Source organism: Triturus cristatus, chromosome 4_2 (assembly GCF_964204655.1).
Source record: "Triturus cristatus chromosome 4_2, aTriCri1.1, whole genome shotgun sequence".
NCBI lineage: Eukaryota > Metazoa > Chordata > Amphibia > Caudata > Salamandridae > Triturus > Triturus cristatus.
The window spans coordinates 141,297,901-141,318,563 of NC_140586.1; the positions used below are offsets into that span (position 1 = coordinate 141,297,901).

At 45.7% G+C, this 20,663-nt stretch overlaps 1 protein-coding gene across 5 annotated transcripts in view; it reads right to left on the reverse strand.

The window, feature by feature from the left end:
- Nucleotides 1-20,663, reverse strand: part of LOC146833173 (eukaryotic translation initiation factor 4B-like) — a 443,619-nt gene that overhangs the window by 256,073 nt on the left and 166,883 nt on the right. For all 5 annotated transcript variants that reach the window (XM_085600827.1, XM_085600828.1, XM_085600825.1 and 2 more), the window contains exons 5-7: nucleotides 12,580-12,634; nucleotides 11,126-11,266; nucleotides 7,308-7,394 (exon numbers count right to left, since the gene is read on the reverse strand). In XM_085600827.1, coding sequence (XP_085456953.1) covers nucleotides 7,308-7,394; nucleotides 11,126-11,266; nucleotides 12,580-12,634 — 283 coding nt within the window. The remainder of the gene's footprint in view (nucleotides 1-7,307; nucleotides 7,395-11,125; nucleotides 11,267-12,579; nucleotides 12,635-20,663) is intronic.

Sequence of the window (20,663 nt, forward strand, 5' to 3'; positions counted from 1 at the left end):
ATACCAAACTTCCCAGTTTTCAGTAAAGCCATTATGGTGCCGTGGAGTTATCCCAGCACCATATACTCTTAATGGTTACAATGTCTAAGAATTGACAGACACTGTAGGGGTACAGGGCTCATGCACCTCTACCCTCACCATAAGTATAGTGCACCCAGCTAGAGGGGTGACTTACCCATGCCAGAGCAGTGGTTTGTAGGCATGGCACAAATGCGTGCCATGTCGATTCTTCACTTTGTTCTGCACAAAAACATGCAGCCTGAAAAGGCAGTGTGTGTGTACAGGTACAGGGCCTCTAAGGGTGGCACAATAAGTGCTGCAGCCCTTAAAAGCCTTCCCTGCGCACAGGGCCTATGGTACCTTTTACAAGGGACTTGCATGTGGGCAGACTGTTGCTAATTGGGTGTAGCAACAGTACAGTTTAGGGAAAGAACATAGTCCCTGGGTACCTGGTTGGCAGGAACCAAAGGACCATCCAGTCAAGGTACATCAACAGTTTGGAAAAAAGTGGGGGCAACCATGCAAAAAGGGCTACTTTCCTACAATGCACCCAAGCAAGGCAGAACCCACCACTCTAGTCAGGATAAGGGGATTACATGTCTAAAGTAACCCCTGCTCACCCCATTGGCACGAGCAGTCAGTCTTATCCCAGAGGCAATGTGTAAAGCATTTGCACGTAACACACAGTGATACATTGAAAACACTATAAAAGGACACCACACCAGTTTTAAAAAAATATCCAATATTTATCTGTGTAAAAGACCAAAACTATTAAAAAAAAAATATATACTAATCCACAAGACCAATAAAGCAAAGCTAGATGATATACAGTTTCTTGAAGACGATAGCTGTGTCCTGTGCAATCACAGCGTTGTGAACAACAAATCCAACAGTTCTGGCAGACTGAGGCGTCGCGGGCCAGCTACGGTGTCGGGGAGACCTGTATAACTGTACCTTTGGAGATGCAGGGCGTCCGACCTTGCCCTGAGCTCTGGAGCAGATGTGGTTCTGGAAGTCTGAGCATGAGTCGTCAGGCCCTTGAAGTCACATGTGTTGCAGGTCGAACTCCGTGAGTTTGACGTCAGGAGCACCAGGAGGCGTTAGGGCTGCAGTGTGAAGTGGAAAGAAGGGCAGGCAGAGGCTCAGTGACGGTCGTCAATCGGTAGTGAGACCAGGGCTGCGGTGCAAATCTGGGTGAAGCACTGTTGTCTGTAGACCCAAGGCTGCAGAGCGAAGCAGGGCAATGCAACGTGCGGAGGCCCACGGGTCATGGTGCAGGCAGCGGCATCTTATGACGATCTGAGTCGATGGCGCTGTCATCAGTGGGCCTAGGCACGATGAGGGACAGGGGCAGTGCGTAGACTAACCTACGAGAGGTGCCCCCAAACCACGATGCAGGCAGCAGGGTGGAGGTCAGTTTGGAGAGTCATTGACGGTAAGACCAGGGCTGCGGTGCTAAGCGGGACAGTGCTCAGTGTTCTTCATGAGCAGTGTCCACAGGTCACGGCGCAGGAAGAGGTGTCATTGACTGCATTGGAGATACCAGGGCGGAAGTGAAGCGAAGCAGTGCGAAATGCAGAGCCCATAGGTCACGGTGCAAGAAGCAGCTCAGTGGCAGCGGATGGCATTGTCTGAGACCAGGGTGCGGTCCGAAGTGTAGCGGTGCCTTCTGCAATGCCTTCAGGTCAAGAAGCCAGCAGTGGCGTTGTTACACCTTTCTCCTCTGTGCCAGCTGAAACATCCAGTTCCAGAAGCCAGTACCCAGAAGATGTTGAAGTCTTTGATTTCCCTGAGACTTCCAACAGGAGGCAAGCTCTACATTAAGACCTTGGTTAAAATGCAGAAACAATCCAGTTCTTTCCCTGCCCAAGACAGAAGCCGCAACTGTAGGCCAACCCAGCAAAGCACACAGCAACGTGGTTGTCTCTCCTCTCAGCTCTTCTTCCCGGCAAGTTCCTAAGTCCAGCAGTAATTTAAAGATCAGGGCTCCAATATTTATTCCACATTTCCCTTTGAAGTTGGCACAAAGTTCCACTGGCATACATAATCCAGTTCTGCCTAGCTCAGGCAAGGCTCACTACAGGGGGTGGAGACAGCACTGTGGAAGACAGCCAGTCCATTCAGGTGCGAGCAACAACTGCTCCCACTACTCTAAATGCAGCCAGGTTTATTGAGCATGGCTCTGACTAACCCAGGAAAAGCAGGACACACCTCAACCCCCCTGGTGTTGATCTAGTATGAATGCACAAATCGGCCCGTCAGTCTAAAACCCAGGCAGCGAATACACAACAGGCAGAGGCACAGATGGTTAGACAGGAAAATACCCACTTTCTAAAAGTGGAATTTTCAAATAAACAATATCAAAATCATCTTTACAAAAATATATATTTTTAAATCCTGAATTCAGGAAGCCTAAACCCAATGTCTCCATCTTGTCTCAATGGGAAGTTATGCTTGAAGGAGGTTAGAAATCAGCTCATGTCAGCCTATGGGACAGATGGCTTTGCAATAGTAACAAGCATTGGCATAGCCAATAGGTCTCGCCTTTGGGACCTTATAAGTTTGAGTTATGCAGCACAATATCCTTGGTGCAACAACATCAAGTGTTGCATGGCTAAACACTTATACAGTCCCAAAGGCAAGACCTATTTGCTATGCCAATGCTAGTTTCTCCCGAAGCTAATACCACTATGGACAAAGGAGCCAGCACACTGCCAATCTTTAAATTAATCTATAAGCACATTATGCTTATATAATAAGAGTTTTTTTACATTGAGAAAATAAAAGAAAACTAAATATTCTAATGGGTGTGGTGTTATTACTCCCTTGATAATGGTGAATATGAATACAGTAATCTCAAACTGAAAGCATTTCACAGACTTCCGGCACCAGTGTTAGAAAAGCACAACGTTAAATCAAATACAAGCTGAACGGAATCCCACAGTGATGCTGTCCACATAAATAATTACAGTCCACAGTACACCAAGGTGCCAAAAATCACCAAGAAATTGCAGCAGCTGCATAAAAAAGACACAGGAGAGACGCTCCCATCTAAACCCCAAGGCACACATCCAGCCAGCATAGCCAACATTTGGATTTTGCACTAGCTACCTAAACAAAAACAAATTTAAGTTTAATATTTTCATGCTGACTCATCACGAGTCTTAGATCACCGAGAACTCATGCTATTCAGGGAACAGTCGATGTGAAAGCTCCTTGGCAGGTCTTTCCGCCTGAGTGAGCAGCACCTGCTGAGCAGACCACCCGAGCACTGCAAAGTCTATGCGAATAAAGGGCTGTCTCTGGGCCCAGAACTTCATATATGGCTCAACCTATCTGGGAGCTTGCACACAAGGAAGACAATGCCAAGTGTAGACATTTGTAACCTACTCCTGTTTAAACAAGCATACATCATCTTAAATGGCACAGCAAGGAATAGCAGAATGCAGCTAAATGAAATGCCACATTTTCTTATTACAGTTGATTCGTAATGTCAGAAATAGTCTAACGAGAAAACCGAAGCTAGGTGTTGGTGTATGCTTGTTTCAGGTATTCGAAGATCGTACAACAGTTATGTACACAAATCCTCTCTTTAAAGGGGTAACTGGTGGACATGCGCCTCAAAAACAGATTGTAAAGGAATCCCTAATATAAATGACATTAAAAAGAGAAAAAAAACAAAGCGGAAATCTAAGTATTTTATCGACAAGCTAGCTATTCACCAGTACATTGACTATTTATATCTCGTCCAGGAAGGGCATAGAAATAAAAAAGGTATGCAGAAATAAGCCACCTCTGTTCATTTCTTGCTAGGCGGGGACAGTCTTCTGACACTCATTCACTTCGTACTTCTTAAACTGTGTGTGGACTAGAATTCTCGGACTTCCCGTGGCTGGCAATTAATTTTACAATAACAGAAAAGCAATTCACAAAATGAACACTGGAGGTCAGCGTAAGCTCTAAGAAAATCTTGGTAACAGGCAGTGACACAATATAAATATGCATTCCTTTACTTAGGAAGGTTATAGGTCTTTTCAAAGCAATGTGGGTACCCGTTATCAGTTTTCATTTCGGTGGGGGAGGGGGGCAGAGCGAGGCGCTTGGGAGAGCAAAGCTTAAAGAGCCATGAAAGCCACATGGCGACTGCGCGCGTGCACGCGCTCTTGAACGCAAGCTTGAGGCCAGGAAAAGCTTGTGGTTGCACTTTGAAAAGCAACTAACTAAATGTCTCGCGAGACCTAAAAAAACTAAATACACAGTCTTTCACTATCGGGACATGTAAAACATACCAGTACATGTCCTACCTTTCACATACACTGCATCCTGCCCATGGGGGTACCTTGGGCATACCTGAGGGGTGCCTTACATGTAAGGAAAGGTAAGGTTTGGGCCTGGCAAGTGAGTGCACTTGTCAGGTCGACATGGCAGCAAATACTGCGTGCAGACATTGCAGAGGCAAGTCTGAGACACCTTTGAAAGGCTGTCTGAATGGGTGGCACAATCAGCGATGAATGCCCACTAGCAGCATTCAATTTACATACACTGGGGCCACACAGTGCACTGTACTAGGGACTTAGTAGTAAATCAAATAAGGCAATCATGGAAACAGCAATCCATAAACACAATTTGCATGGACAGCATATGCACTTTGGCACTGAAAAGCAGTGGTAAAGTGCCCACAGTCCTAAATCCAACATAAAAATAGGTCAAATACGAGGTCAAAAAAGTCTGGGGATAAACAGGCTGAAAAAGCCAAGTCTAACACTAATTCAGAAAAATATTCTTTCTGGTTCTTGTGAAATCTTGAAGGATGTTCTGCTTTCAGACAAACCACTCCTGTTCTCTAGACTACAGAGATAATGCTATGGATGGCAATCATTCATTCACAGCATTAAAGTGGTATACTGGCAAGGTGCAACCACTATTGCAAAGCTATCTGTCCCATAGGCTGGTTGGAGGGAGGGGGGACGACTGAATGCGTAATGGAAGCCTGCGAGTAGGAGGACATGTCCCCATGATTTGAGTGCAAAGATCTAATCAGTACAACAGAACAGTATCTGTTTCACAAATGCTTTCATGACACAATGTGCATCTAGATCCCTTGAGGGAGAAGAGTGGCAGGAGACTTGGTGTTGCTGGTCACTGTCCGATAGACATGGAGGTCTGCCTAAAGACAAACAGATTTGGCTTTAGGAGAGAGTCAGATTAAGAAGCTGCAATTACACTTTTAATGGATCCCCCAATGGAGTTACAAAATGAGATGTGCCTAGAGGCTTTGGCGATTGGTCAGGTAAGGGCGATAATCACAGCTGCTTCAAAGGTGAATGTGCCACCTCAGAGGCGAGGCTAGACATTGAAATCCTCAACATTGATTTGTGTGATGCTGCGTAGTGTCCTGACACAGAGACGTAATAACATTGATGTAGTAACATAAGGTGGAGAGACATTGAGTGTGGAGCAGACATCAGTTGAGATGAGCACTTCATAAAAAGTTAAGGCATGATGATAGAAAAAAATTGGGAGATAAAGGTAAGAAAACCCCACTCGACTTTTATAATGTTGGAAACATCAAACAAAAAAAATGCACACAGCAGCTGACCAAGGTCAAGCGCATAAATTCCATCAGTTTCATATATTCCACACGAGTGCAGCTACTCCCGACATCCGCTGCTGGGCGATGTTAAACAATCGAGCAAGTCCATAAACAAGGAAGGCGCACTCAGAGAAGTCACTCAGAAAGCATGTAGTCCCAAAAATCTTCGTTTTATTAAAGTTGTTTGTTTTTTAAAACCGGCACACAGCCAACGCGTTTCGTTCCCTAGTGCCACGGGAATTTAGTCAGGGCTTACTCGGAAATCAAATGAATGGATATAACCGGAACAGTCCCAAATAGTCCATGGAGGTTTAAAGTCACCTACTTAGATTGCCCAATATAATCAGTACAATTATAATCAGTACAAGCATCTCTCGAACATTGTCAGTTCTTCCAAAAGGATATATATGGGTGTCTGTAGCACAAAGGTAAGAGCAGCCGCTCCCCTTGGATCCAAGAGGACGAGTATGAAAAATATCAAAAACAGCAATATCTTAAAACGGATCAAAGGGCGTGTATAGCCCCAGAGCACACTGTAGTCTGCAAATTTGGAGCAAACAGTTGTCGATAAAACCTGAAATTAAGGTTCTCTACATTAAGGCACAGGTACCACACGGCAAGATAACCGGCGGCAGCTTGACACGAACATGATCGTCCTCTTAGATCGAAGGGACGCGGCTGCTCTTACCTTTGTGCTACATACACCCATATATATCCTTTAGGAAGAATTGACAATGTTCGAGAGATACTTGGACTGATTATAATTGGACTGATTATATTGGGCAATCCAAGTGGGTGACTTTACACCTCTATGGACTATTTGGGACTGTTCTGGTTATATCCATTCATTTGATTTCTGAGTAAGCCCTGACTAAGTTCCTGTGACTCTAGGGAACAAAACGCTTTGGCTGTGTGCCGGTTTTATAAAACAATGTTAGAAACATCAAATAAAAGAATAAAGAGAAATCTTGAAAGAAAAAAACCTCAGAAATAAAGTGAAGACACTCACTGTTCCAAGCACCCACTCACACTAACCAGAAAAAAGACCAGATTGCGTGGCAACTGCCTGGAAAAGGTATTATGCAATTGGAAGCCTTGGGCTCAAGGGGAGGTTACTTTTTTATTTTTAACTCTCTTCTTGTAAAAGCCAAACAGGTTGCTCTTTTTCTAATTCCCTAGATATCTTCGGTAACCACTTCAGTTACTGGTGCTGCAATGTAGTATTAGTAAAGGGTGATTTGTTTTTTTAAACCATCTACGATTTGGAAACCCTTACCTTGATAAGCTTTTAAGAAGTGTGTCTCTACTTTGGGTCATGCTGGACTTTTCACTGTCTGAAATATTGGATATTAAGTTTTCCAAGATTATCACAGGCAGTAAGGAGAAAATCTAATATTTAGGAGTATCAACAGACAAGATATGCTCAGGTCTTTCACCAAACACTAGCAAAGCAAAGAACGAGACTATCTCCACAGGCCAGTTAGGAACGCAGTGGCTATGAAGATGACAATTAGTAATGCAAAATGCACATGCAATATTTCGGGTCATGTATTCTAATTCCGCAAAATATTGCGGATGGCACACACTGGTTTGCCGATCCTAAAATAATCCCTTGTCACTCTCCCTCCCTCATAGATCACAGGATGAAATTGACCGGTTTTCAGATGGAATAAATTCAATTTCAAGTTGCCCAGCTTAACCTTAACTCCTTTACCTCGATCTCTATCATCGTAGCGATCCCGTGGTGCTCTGTCAAACCCCTCTCGACGTGGACCAGACTCATACCGGTCACTTCTATACCCTGGAGAACGAAAAAACACACAAAGTAAATACAAGGTGACAGAAACCATGCAGTTGAGTCACAGGTAAATTTTTTCCAAAAGGAATTATTAGGCATTAATACCTAATCATATAAGCTGTCTAACACATTAACCCCTAGGGAAGAGGAGCAACAGATGGTGACTTGCCAGGTAGGCATGTCGCTGTAGGAGTGATGGGGCCAAAGTGCTGGCATAGGAGGAAGAGATTCAAAACACAGGAAAACATACAAAACATTAGTGTGCGCAGAGGAAGCATATAGCAAAGAAAAGGGTACACCGAAACAGGACAGAAAGGTCCAGAATTACTTAACCATCCATTTTAAACTCTGCACCTGCATTTGTGTAGCAGGCTGGACACAAAGTGTGTTCATGACCTCCATGGATACAGACTGTCTAATCTGGATTAGTTTAAAATACAGTGGCACCAGCATCATCTCAAGCACCAGTTTCCTTCCTCATTGGATCATGGCATACACTACAGACCCACACCAAAAGAATTCAATCTATTCTCTTTGCTGCAGAACCAATTACTCAGATTCTGAAATACAAAATAAGGCCTGTTGGGTCTTTTGTCGTGTGTTCCTGCATGCAGGTCACTTTCTGCTGCTCACTAGCTTGCAAGGACAGTAGCATGATAGCAAAAACTGGCATGAAGCCCCGTAAGACCAACACAATGTGTGATTGGTTAATTTCTGGTGAAAGGAACAAATAGGAAGCACTTTTAAAGTTTACATCATGTCAGTCCAATTAGTGGAGCAAGGATTAGCACTATAGTCTCTCAAATGTGTGTGAGTGTATGACACGGACACCTGGAATAAAGTGAAATCTGCACAAAACAAACATTCTGCATATGAAAATTGCACATAGAAACTGAACCCAAGAGAAATCTTTTTTTTTTTTTGTAAAACATTTTTTATTGGCATTTATAAACAATTATACACGCAAGCACAGGCGATAGCGCCATTATCATAGAGGCTTACATATCAGGAGCGCCCAGTCACAGCCCTTTCGGTCTCTCAGTCTCGTGGGCCCTCAGGCCACTCGCCTCTACCCTGGGTGGGGCTGCAGGTATGTGTCCGGGACCAGCTTCTGGGTATGCCCTACTGGAGCACGCAGTGATTGCCTCGCCGCTTGGGTGACTTGCAATGTGAGTGAACCCCTGCAAGGGGCATCGTAGGGGCTATAGGGTTGCAGCCATTAGCGAACCGTTAACTAACCGGGGACAGAGAACTAGAGAAAAGGGGTGCACTATGTCGCCTATCAGGAATACTTGTAGCTGTGCGCTTGAGAGCTGGACCATCGTGTGGGATAAAGTCGGGGTGGTCACGGATGCGGAGGAGGGAAGGGGGGCAAGGGAGGCGGGAGCACCGATCATAGCCTATGAGGGACCTGGCGGTGGGACCTGTGGTGTCTGCCTCTGCGAGTCACTGGGCGCTTGGACTGCAGGCGCATTACCCGGGGTGGGCTCCGGAGTCGTGGGCGCTCCCGGGGGGTCAATAAGTCTTGAACTCGCCACAGCCGCTGTTTCCTGCGCGAAAGCGTGCATTAACATGGCCCAGGGCATGGAGATCGGGTGTTTGCGCATCCCCCGGGCCTCCTCTGTTCTGAGTGTGGTTTCCTCCTCCTTGCCCCACTTCTTGACTGCTCCCACCCATGCCGCTAGAGGGGGCCCCCCCCCCCGGCATCTTCCAGTGCATAGCAATGCATCGTTTGGCTAGGAGCAACACCAGGAAAGAAAACCTCCTCTCCACCTTCTGATGTTTATGTCGCCCATGAATACCTAGTGCACACGCCTCCCATGTGTCCAGGTCCTGGAACCCCGTAACCGTTGTAAGGGCAGTGTGAATCGTGTGCCAGTAACTGTAGAGCGTCGGACAATCCCAAAAAATGTGCTTAAACGAGGCAGCAGGCTCCAGGCATCTGGGGCAACCGAACTCACCGTCAGGGAAATATTTCTGCAGCTTTTCAGGGGTGAGATACGCCCTGTGTAGTATATGCAACTGTATGTTCTTAAACCGATAATTGCGGGACACTTTTTTAGTGTATTCCAGGGCCCTGGTCCACTCCCTGTCATGTAGAGGCCTTTGGAAGTCATCTTCCCAGCATTCTCTAAGGGGCGCCAGCGTAGGACTCCGCAGGGTCCGTACCGCTTTGTAGATCCAAGTGACAAGATGGCGACCTGACCCCATCTGCAGTATCGCATGGATGACCGGGTGCGTGGGGGGCTCCGTATCGATTCCACGCCACTGCCTGCGGCAGTCCGTGAGAAGTTGCCTATGCCGTAGGAACTGCCCCCCCCGGGAAGCTCGAATTTCCCGACCAGTGCATCGAAGGTCTGCAAGCTCTCCCCGGAGAACAGCATCCCCACCTCCGTCACAGCATGATCCGTCCACACCTGCATCATTTGCTCTGTGTAATATGCCCGACCCCTAGGGAGCCCCGCCAACGGCAGCAGCGGAGAGTACAGGGGAGTATCGGTGAACACGCGCCAAGCAGGCACGCGCTGTCATGACCTGGAGGGGCCGGGATAGCGGCGTTGCTGCACCCGGCAGCAGCATGCGATGGACCGCGGGGGTTTGAATCCGCCCTGTCTCAGTGATCAGCTCCTCTTGTGCCCGGCCTGCTGTCCAACGCGACACCCGCTGTAGTTGGGCGGCAAGGAAATACGCCTCGAATGAGGGAGCCGCCAACCCACCCTGGTCAAGGGGTAATTGCAGTTTTGCCAGGGCTATACGCCGGCGGCCGTTGCCCCATATGAGGGTCCCAAGCAGGGTATCCAGCTCACGGAACAGGGATCGCGGGGGGGGGGGGGGGGGGGGGGGGGGGGGACCACCGGAAGATTGGAGAAGAGGTAAAGCAGGCGCGGGACCAGGATCATCTTCGCAACGACTATCTTTCCCGTGACAGCCAAGTGGAGGCCCTTCCAGAAATGGACCAAGGATCGGATGCTGCCCATCAGTGTGCGGTAATTCCCCTCATAGATATCTTGCGGCGTATGATATAGCTTAACGCCGAGATATCGAACCGCTTGGGGACTCCACGAGATATCAACGTCTCCTATTCGTATCGGACCCTGGGGCACGACTTGTGTTAAGGGATAGACGGTGGACTTGGCCCAATTCACCCTAAGGTACGTCACCTCCGCAAAATCATGCAGGATGCGTGATATAGGGGTCAAGTCGATCGTAATGTCCCGGACATATAGGAGTAAGTCATCAGCGTACAGTGATACTGCGTGGGTAGAATCGCACCCAAGAGAAATCTGTTATGGAATCAGGAGATGAATGATCCCCGACAAGGTGTATACATGTGTGGTGAAAAGTAACTACCATTCCAGAGATGGATGTGACACTCCCTTGATGGATGCACTAAACTTGTTCTGAGCAGAAAGGCCTCATGAAGACACCAAGAAATAAGTGCTCAACGGAGTCTGTAAATATCAGGACAAGAGCACGATCTCACACTCCTACACCAGACTATGTGCGCAGTGTTTCACGGTCCTTTATGTTTTGCTCTTAATGTGTTTTTGTAACTGCATATTTGATTTAGCAAATATACACAGGATGCAGAGTTTCACCTCTAGTATGGATTATAGAGTGAAACCTTAGCTGAAGTCTGAACACACTCTAAAATACTGCGACCTTGTGGCCTCCGCATTCCATTTCACAGGTGAAATGCTTTCAGCAGAAGGCTTTTCTTTTCCTTAACTTACTGTCTCCAAAGCCATCATCGCCTCTTCGGGGAGTGTCGTCAGGGGTATCGGAAGTCGGTCGCGCCCTCCAATCTGAGGAATCCGTTTTATCCGAATCACGATTCCGGTCTCGGTCCCTGCCTCCAAAAGAGCCATCTCTATCTGCAACAGAGAAACGGAAAATAACCTGTGCGTGAGCTGAGGAGACAAGTGACGTTTAGAGAAATATGGGAGGAAAATTGAGAGATTCCCTGCATACTATGAAGTTAGCGCAAAGATCAGAACACATTAACAAAACATTAAAAAGTCATAAATTCATTAGAAAAAGATTAACAAAATACAACCAGAAAAGTGGGTATGGAAAATATATCTACACCTCGAACAATTAAAAGTCTGCACAACTGTAAACCACCTGCTCTATAATGACCCACCGAGATGCAAGAGCACAAGCTAAATGTTAAAAGTGTCTCTGTAAAAATGTATGCCCCTCTAGCGCATGCACATCCTCTCAGGAAATCAGCCCATGACTTGAGCATCATACAGGTACTTATAGTGGATGACAGAAAATGAAAGATGATGCAGAATGGTCAGAGGACGGTAGGTTATTTCCCCTAATGGGACATGCCTATGGTAGTTAACAGGTGGTTAAGAAGCAAAGCAAGAAATGCTAGAGACCAAATGCTTGCTCATCTATGGTAAAGAGACAGAACGTCATCAGCTTAATTGCAAAAACATTTTGTAGTGCGTGTGCCATCACAAATAAAGAGGGTCTTATTTGTGCTAAACCAGACTGGAGAAAGGTTGGTACCTAGTTTTGTGATTCAAACATGTTCTTCATGAAGCACTCGTGTCTGTCCCCTGCCGGCTCTACCCACCACCTTTGGATTTTCTTACAACAGTGGTGAGGCTATGATAGTAACAACCTCAATGGAGAATCCCAAAGCTTATCCCTGCAAATTGTTATCTGGACTTTTGCTTCGATTCAGCACTTTTCGTTGGCTCAACAGTCTCAAAAGAACTGCAGGGCACATGCATGCTTTACCATCTTTGCACAAATTGAAGCAAAAGTTGCGCAATTTGGATAAACTACTGTATTGTAAATATCTAGGTATGCCCCATGATACTTCATGCATCAGTATGGAGCAAAGAAGCACATTGGATTGAGGAGGACAAGCCATAGGCGTAGCAATTAAGCAGGTAAAGGCGATTTCCTCGATCGACAAGCTGCAATAGTATTTTAAAGATAAAATCCTTTGTGAAGGAGGAAAATTAAAATTCAGCCTAGAAGATGTGAAACACGAAGTGTAAACGCAAATTAATGGACAGGGCATCATGCAATTTTAAACTCCCTGTGCCTGGAACTGGGCATGGGTGTAATCTGTGCTATACAGGAACACAAGAAGGTCAAAACCATGCAGGGCATCGTAATGCCTCAGGGGCAAGCTTTATGGACCAGATTATGCAACAAGACTTACCTTTATCATTGGACTGGTCAGCCACATCCACTCTAATTCTTCTATTCCCTAGGGACTAAACACAATCCATTAAGCTCATCAGAACAAGAAAAAAATATCTACACATTTAAATGCAGTGTATATTAAAGAGCTAAGTAGAGATCTCTCAACAGAAAGCTTACACAGACATCAGCTCAGAAACTGGGTAAAATATGAAAGTCTCCTCCTTTATGTATCGTCACCAAATAAACGGAGTGCCCTACAAAACCAACCTAAAACATATGTTGACTTGTGACCCATATACAACTACTCATGTGAACTTCCTAAAGACAATCCATTACAAGGTGAAAGCAAGACTGCTAGGGACTGCAGTTAGTACAGAGCACCCATATTGTTCTACAGTAATTCATATTTTCTACAAATTACTTAACAGACATGTATTCTTCGGAATACAGTAGTTTCTACTGACTGCATTTTATTAATGACTTGCACCAGAAGGGTCTTAAAACTTGTATTGCCTGTCCCACCCCTCATGGACAATTGTATCCAAGTTCTATATAACTTTAAATGAGACAACCAAGGTAAAGAATGTCATGGGTTTTGAGGGATCACACATATAGACAGATGATAGAACCCGATTTACATGAGTGTTTTTCAGTTTCTCACACCAGTTATATGCATAGTAAAATATAACAACCAAGCTTAATGTTTCATGGGTGACTGAAGAGTAGTTAGATATATTTTTATTTAAAAATGCAATGTTCTTACCTTTTTATTACAATAAACCTCAAACATGGTATTGAAATTAATTAATTGAAGGGGCCACAATGTGGAAAGGGTTTCAGAGGACATCAATTTTGATGAAACCAGATGTTCATTCTATCTAGCAATTTATTTTTTCACCTTATGTCCAGCTACTGACTAGAAGTCACTTGCCATGTGACACCTCCAGCCAGTTTTAGCCACAGCCACTTTGTAAGTCTAACCTAAACACATTACAGCATTCAATGTTGAATATGAAAGCACAAACCTCAAAATGTAATGCTCTTTAGGCAGAGGGAACAAAAATAACTTCAGAACCAGGTGAAGATACTTTGCAATTAATGGGACTACATAGAAGCTCTGAACACTTTTTTCTTTTTTTTAATAAATGGAACGTTGCAGGAATGTTCAGTTCTCTTAAAAGTGCAGTAAAATACATAAATGTAACAAGCGGACAGACCAGTCACCCTAAATGCGGCCAAAGTATACCTTATCAGAAATGAGAGGGTGCGATTTTGGGGGTTATTTGGAGATGTTCCTTTAATGCCTACTCACAGCTAGGACAAGACTGAATCATTTGCAATGCAATAGGTCTTGCATTTGCAAGTGATTAAGCTATTGGCATTGTAAATGACAATGCCTTACTCACGTGTTGATTTTTAAAACAAATAAAAGGCATTGTGATTTACAATACCAATAGTTTAATCACTTGCAAATGCGAGACCTATTGCATTTCAAATGTTTTTTTGTAAGAGAGCCCCATGTCGCGCTCTCATTTTAATGTCGGCCACTCCCTTTCTTTAGACGCGGCTCGTGTTAAGAAAGGTGCATGGCAGATATTAAAATGAAAGTGCGGTATGGGTGCTTAAAAAACAAACAAATGCATTTGTTAAGCAGTATAGCATGTGCAGAAGTAGAGCTTTGCAGGGAGCATTTTTCAAATAAAGCGCAGCATCCATGACCAGGTTCCGCTCTGTCAGGAACCAGGGTGGGTTAGGGAGAGCCTGTCGTGCCTGCAACAGCAGCTAGAATAGACATTAAGGAAAATAGTGCTCAGACTATAGATAAAACAGACAATGTAACACGTAAAAAATCCAGTCCTTATGTGTTACAAATGCAGACAAGGCAGTACTAAGGAGGGACTACTAAGCCTATTCACAAATCAAAAGCAACCATTTAGAAAGGACAGTAACAGGAGCAAATTGAAAAGATAGGAGGAAAATGGGTGGAGCTGCATGTCAATTCCCTGACTACAGCATGCCTCGCAGAGCAGTGCTTGCGCTGCCCAGGCTAGACCTAAAAATGGGCAGTTTCTCTAATAGATTTATATTTGCAAAAATTGTGCTGAAATAAAAGATTTTAAATATAAAATATGTGCAAACTATACAAGCCATGTGTGATCTGTACCCTTTGCATATGTACAGAACATAAAAAGCGCATTCTGCAACCAAAGAAATGGGCCCTGGATAGTGTCCTGGGGATAGCTATCAAATACAGTTTATATAACTAGAATTAGGAAGTGAACAGAGAAGGGGATTTCCTGATGGTTTGGAACAAAGAAATCCTGGACGATTTACTCTTTCCTGCATTCAAAGCAGTAGGATTGTTAACTCCTTCGCTGGTAGACCTCTTCCTTCCCCCTCCCCCCCCCAATCCCCCCCCCCGGTCAGAAAACCCAATTTTTTGTATTTATTTTTACACAATTTTGGCATTTTTCTGGGACATAGACTATTTTTGCTATTTTGTGTGCTTTCAACCTCTTTCCAGTTAATGGTAGAAATGGGTATGAAAGCAATAATGGATCCTGGAAAGCTATACATTTTAGAAAAGTACACAAAATTCAGAATTCAGCAAGAGGTCATTTGTGTAGATCCTTCAAGGTTTCTTTATAGTAACCAACCGTTGAATATAGGAAAAACTGAAAATTTGTTGGAAAAAAAACAGCCATGTGAATCAACATTTTCACCTGTGACTTCTAATTAGGACAGCTGTTTGAAAGCAATATACCGTTACATCCGCTGGATCTTTCTGGTTGTGGGGATATATAGGACTTGTTGTAGGTTCACCAAGAATCTGACGAACCCAGAACCAATAACTGAGCAGCATCTTGCAATGGTTTTTTATTATGTACCGGGTATATAGCAATTATTCTGGGAAAATGTATACATGGATAAATCGGTATGAAAGGCAACTATGTATTTCTAAAATTGGAACAAAATAGAGTTTAGAAACAGATATTTGCACATTTCCGAAATTGTGAGTACCCAAACTAGCATGAGAATTATAGGTCATTTTTCAAAATGACCTTTTTTATACATTCATTTGGAAGGCAGAAATGCATAAAAAGTCAATAGGTAGTAACAGTTGCTCTACAATTCTGTGTTACCCCAAGTCCACCGATAAAAATGGTACCTCACTTGTGAGGGTAGGCCTAGTGCCTCGAAAGAAAACATCTCAAACCGCAACGTGGACACACTATTTTTACAGAGAAAACTGTTCCTTTAGGGCTTGCGCCAGCGTTGCTGTGCGTAGCACTGTTCGCACAGTGAGAGCCCTTTTGTATGGGGTTCTGAAAGCTGCTCATCAACACGCTTGTGCGTGTGGCTTTCGCGTGCTTTAAAAAAAAAAAGCCAGCACGTAATTGGGCAAAGGCGGGCGCATGTCCCGCCTTTGCTCCACCCATTCCGGTCGATGGGTAGCACGTGCAGCAGCGCTCCCTCCCCCCGCTACTCTGTGACGCGTGCGCACCATAGGTTTATTTAGAAGTGCTGCACATTGGAACGTGACAGCAGTGAAACAGCCCCAACCTTGCTAGACATTGACACGCTTGGTAGCCAATACCGCTTGCATGCAAATTTGATTTTGGAGTGATGTGTTATTCTTTTAAATGTGTGCGGAGTATATATTTTTATTTGCGCAGAGAGCAGTTGCCACCAGCGGAAATTGGGAACTTGTACCTTTCCATTCTGACAGCACCTGTGCGGCTGTGCCCAAGCATCGAAGACTACACCCAATTCACACCTTTTTCTGTTACATAGTTCTCCTTCACTGCTTTTAATCTCGGAGCACCGCACAGTGATCATGATGTAATACGGCAGGGATTCTGTGTCACGCACATGCCCCAGCTCGCGCCTCTCCCCAAACGCGCTCCCCAGCCTGGCAACCCTGGGCGCCTCTGCCTCACGAAGTGCAGCTCGCAGGCGTGCATCAGAGATTAAACCTGCTGACAGCGCCACTCCTCCCCTCCCCCCCCACTCCACCCTACCCCTTTCTCTCTCCCTGATTCACTGCAGAACGCTGAAAGATTTAAGGCCTTGTGCCACCAAAACAACACACGCAGCTACTGTAGGCCTCTGAGACGCTGTTCAGCTGCAGGTACGTGCAAACTGTTTCACACAATACTGAGGAGAAAAAATGTGCCCTTGTCGCCATCTGCGTTATCTGGGCTGCGTGTGTTAGAGGGAGGTACGCCGCCAGGGAGGGAGGGTGTGAAGAGACAAGTGGACAGCTATGCTGATGAGCATAGTTAAAATTGTACCCACTAACTTGCAAGAGGCAGTTTTCAGAGTCGCTACTTTTTACTTCAGCGAATCTCCGTGGGCGTGTCATGGGCATATTCACTGCAGTGCACGCACAATTAGTTAGTGGAGGGGCGTAGGTTCTATTGGAGCAGCAGGTGGGGACCCAGAACCCTGAGGGGTCAATTGAACCAGATGATGCTGTGTTTTACTACCCCCAACAGCTGTCCAAGGATCCCCTTTTCCTTGCTTGAACCAGGGTCATGGTATCCTTTGTAGGTGCTGTTTGCATACATTTTCTTAATGATGTAATGCCATGAAATACATGTTGGGTATCGCTATTGTTTAAAAAACAATAGCTACACGTCATACATATATTAGCTATGACCAAATAACACTGCCCGTGCAATGTCATTTATTACACTAATTTTGAGGATGCATGTTTTATTTTGAGAGGACTGTGTACGCGCAGTTACCGTTTCTTCTTAATTTATTTGTTTGAAGATACAAATATGATTTCAAGATGAATAGGGCATATGTTGATGAAGAAACATTGGGCTTTCTGCTGAACTTTGCTGCAATCATGTTCTCCTTGGCGCTCCTTCCCTGCTTTGCCTGACCTTGGTGCACTCTTCTGTTTATTTTACATTATTGATCTAATTCTCACCAGTTCCTTAAGACTAGCTCTGGACAAATCATCAAAATACCCAGGATACCGTCCCAGGTGAGTCGTCCCATACATATCTACATAACATACCATAACCAGGCCTGGACATGTGTTCATTTCAGCGCTCAGAGCCATTGGCTACCAGACCCGCACGGAGATGTGAGAAAAGGAGTTTACCCCCAAGAACATTTCTGAAAACAAATTGAGACTGAAAACTGCATTTTACCGCAGTTACTTAAATATTTTGACTGAGAAACATAGCTTTTACTGACAGTTCTTAAGGGGGAACTAATTCAATAATTTAACATCTGGGCCCACTACCAGGAGCTACACTTCACAGCAGTAATTTTTACATATGCTTATATGAAAAGTTTGTGCCCAATATAAAATACTCAAGGCACAGTGGGCAAATATCTTTGCCACAAGAAACACTACACAATTCCGATAGAGTAGACTCCACTTTCAAAGTAGTTATTAAAATTCCTATATTAGAAGAAACGAATAGTTTCTTACCTGTCGGTGTAGTTTTGCAGCTTGAAGATCTTTCTGGATTCACTATGCTGTGCATTATTCCGCGATCTTGTGGTTGGGTCCGGATTCGTAGTCTTTTCTTTGTTTTTGTTTTTTTTTGTAGCCCAGGTGGGCGTCGACGTCCACCATTTGGTGCACCTCCCGTGACGTCGTCGTGCTTCCTGCGGAAGTCCCACCTTTGGGGCGCCATCTTCGGGTTCTTTTTTCCTTTCCTCTTTTTTTTTTTTTAACCCTAGGCGATTGATTAATCCTTCTTGTCCCTTTATCTGTATGTTTTCATTTCTTTGATCTTTTCCATTTTACCCCCTCTTCCTCCAGCCTCATCTTCCTGGCGGAGGTAGGTGGGTTCGCTAGTGAATCCAGAAAGATCTTCAAGCTGCAAAACTACACCGACAGGTAAGAAACTATTCGTTTTGCAGCGTGAATCTTTCTGGATTCACTATGCTGTGCATAGACTTTGTAGCGGTTTTCCTAATTCTGTGGCGGCTGGGTGGTAGATGAGCGTTGGTCGTTGAAAATGTGCTGAAGCACCTTCTGTCCAACCTGTGCTTCCTTGTTCATCTGAATGTCCACGCAGTAGTGTTTCGTGAACGTGTGCACAGATGCCCAAGTTGCCGCGAGGCATATGTCCTGGATGGGCGTGTTCGCCAGGAAGGCCACGGTGGCCCCTTTCTTCCTTGTGGAGTGAGCCTGCGGCCCCTCCGCTAGTTCCTGTCCAGCCTGTTTGTGGCAGAATTGAATAGTGAGGGCAATCCACCTTGCGATGGTGCCCTTAGTCACTGGCCTACCCATGAAGCTAGTAGCAAAGGACACAAACAGCTGTTTCGACTTCCTGAGTTCCTTGGTTCTCTCAATGTAGTGCATCACCGCTCTTCTGGCATCGAGGGTGTGCAGTGCCTTTTCTGCGTTTGTAGTCGGGTTTTGGAAGAAACTTGGTATCTGGATACTCTGATTCATGTGGAACGCCGACACTACCTTGGGCATGAAGTGTGGGTCCGTTCTCAGGACTATTCTATCTTTGTGAATTTGAATGTAGGTTCCTGCAGCGTTAGTGCTTGAAGCTCGCTCACCCTGCGTAGTGAGGTTATGGCCACCAGAAAGGCTGTTCATACTCAACATCTGCAGTGTGGCCTTGTGAATGGGTTCAAACGGTGCCTTCATGAGCTCCGTCAGGACCACATTCAGATTCCATGCCGGCGGCGGCAACCTTTTCGGGGGGGCCATCCTTTTGGCTCCTTCCATGAATCTCCTCACCACCTGCGAGCTGAAGAAACTTCCACCTTTTTCACCTCTGGTGTAGGCCACGATGGCCGCTAGGTGTACCCTTAGTGAGCTCGAGCAGAGGTTACTCTTTAGAAGGTGTGTGAGGTACCTCAGTACTGTTGAGTCTCTTGTCATTCTGTTTTGCAGGCCCTTTTTCCGGCACCACACAGTGAACCTCTTCCATTTTGCGCTGTAGCATTTTCGTGTAGTTGGTTTCCTCGCCTCCCGTAGCACTCGCATCGTGCTCGGCGGCAATCTTAGGTGTGCGAACTCTAGGTCTTCAGGAGCCATGCCGCCAGGTTGAGGGTCTCTGGCTCTGGGTGCAGGACCTCTCCGTTTTGCATTGAGAGCAGGTCCTTCCTCCTCTCGAACCTGTATGGGTCGCCTTGTGCCATTTCTTGAATTTGTGAGAACCATGTCTGCCTCGCCCACTGCGGAGCCACCAGGATCAGGGTCATGTTGCTGGTTCTGCACTTGTCGAGCACTCTGTGCAACAGGGGTATCGGTGGAAAGGCGTAGGCAAATGTCCTCGACCAGCTTATCCATAGGGCATTTCCCTTGGATTGCTGATCTGGTTGCCTGGACGCGAAGCTTTGGCATTTTGCATTGTGGCGTGTTGCAAAAAGGTCTATTGTGGGAGTCCCCCATCTCCGGAAGAGTTTCTCCGTTTCCTGGCCATTGAGCTCCCACTCGTGTGATGCTGAGGTCTGCCTGCTTAGCCAGTCTGCCTCCACATTGTCCTTCCCCGGTAGGTGAATTGCCAGTAGATCTATCCTGAGAGGTATGGCCCATCTCCAAATCTCCTGAGCTAGGGATGAGAGCGGGAACGACTGTGTCCCCCCTTGTTTGTTGATGTAGAACATCGCCGTGGTGTTGTCTGTTTGGACCAACACCCTCTTGTTGAACAGGTGCCTCTGGAATGCCTTCAGGGCTAGCAGGATTGTTTTCAACTCGAGGTAGTTGATATGGCGGACCGCATCTGCTGGGGCCCATAGACCCCTCACTCTGAGGTTGTCCATGTGCGCTCCCCATCCCTTCTGCGATGCGTCCGTGGTAATGGTCACTGTTGGGATTGGTGGTGTCAGGCTTCTCCCTGCTGTTATGTTGTCTCTGTTCCACCAAGTTATCTCCTCCTGCACTGCGTGCGTAACAACCACTAGATCCTCCCAACTTCCGTTTGCTTGTGACCATTGTTGTTGTAGCCATTCCTGGAATGGTCTCATGTGCAGGCGTACATTCGGTACCAGCTGGATACAGGACGCCATCATCCCCATCATCTTGCTCACAGCCCTCACTGTCAGAGCTCGCCCCTTCTGGTAGAGCTTCGCCTCCTTCAGTAGAGCCTCTGTCCTCCTGTCGCTGGG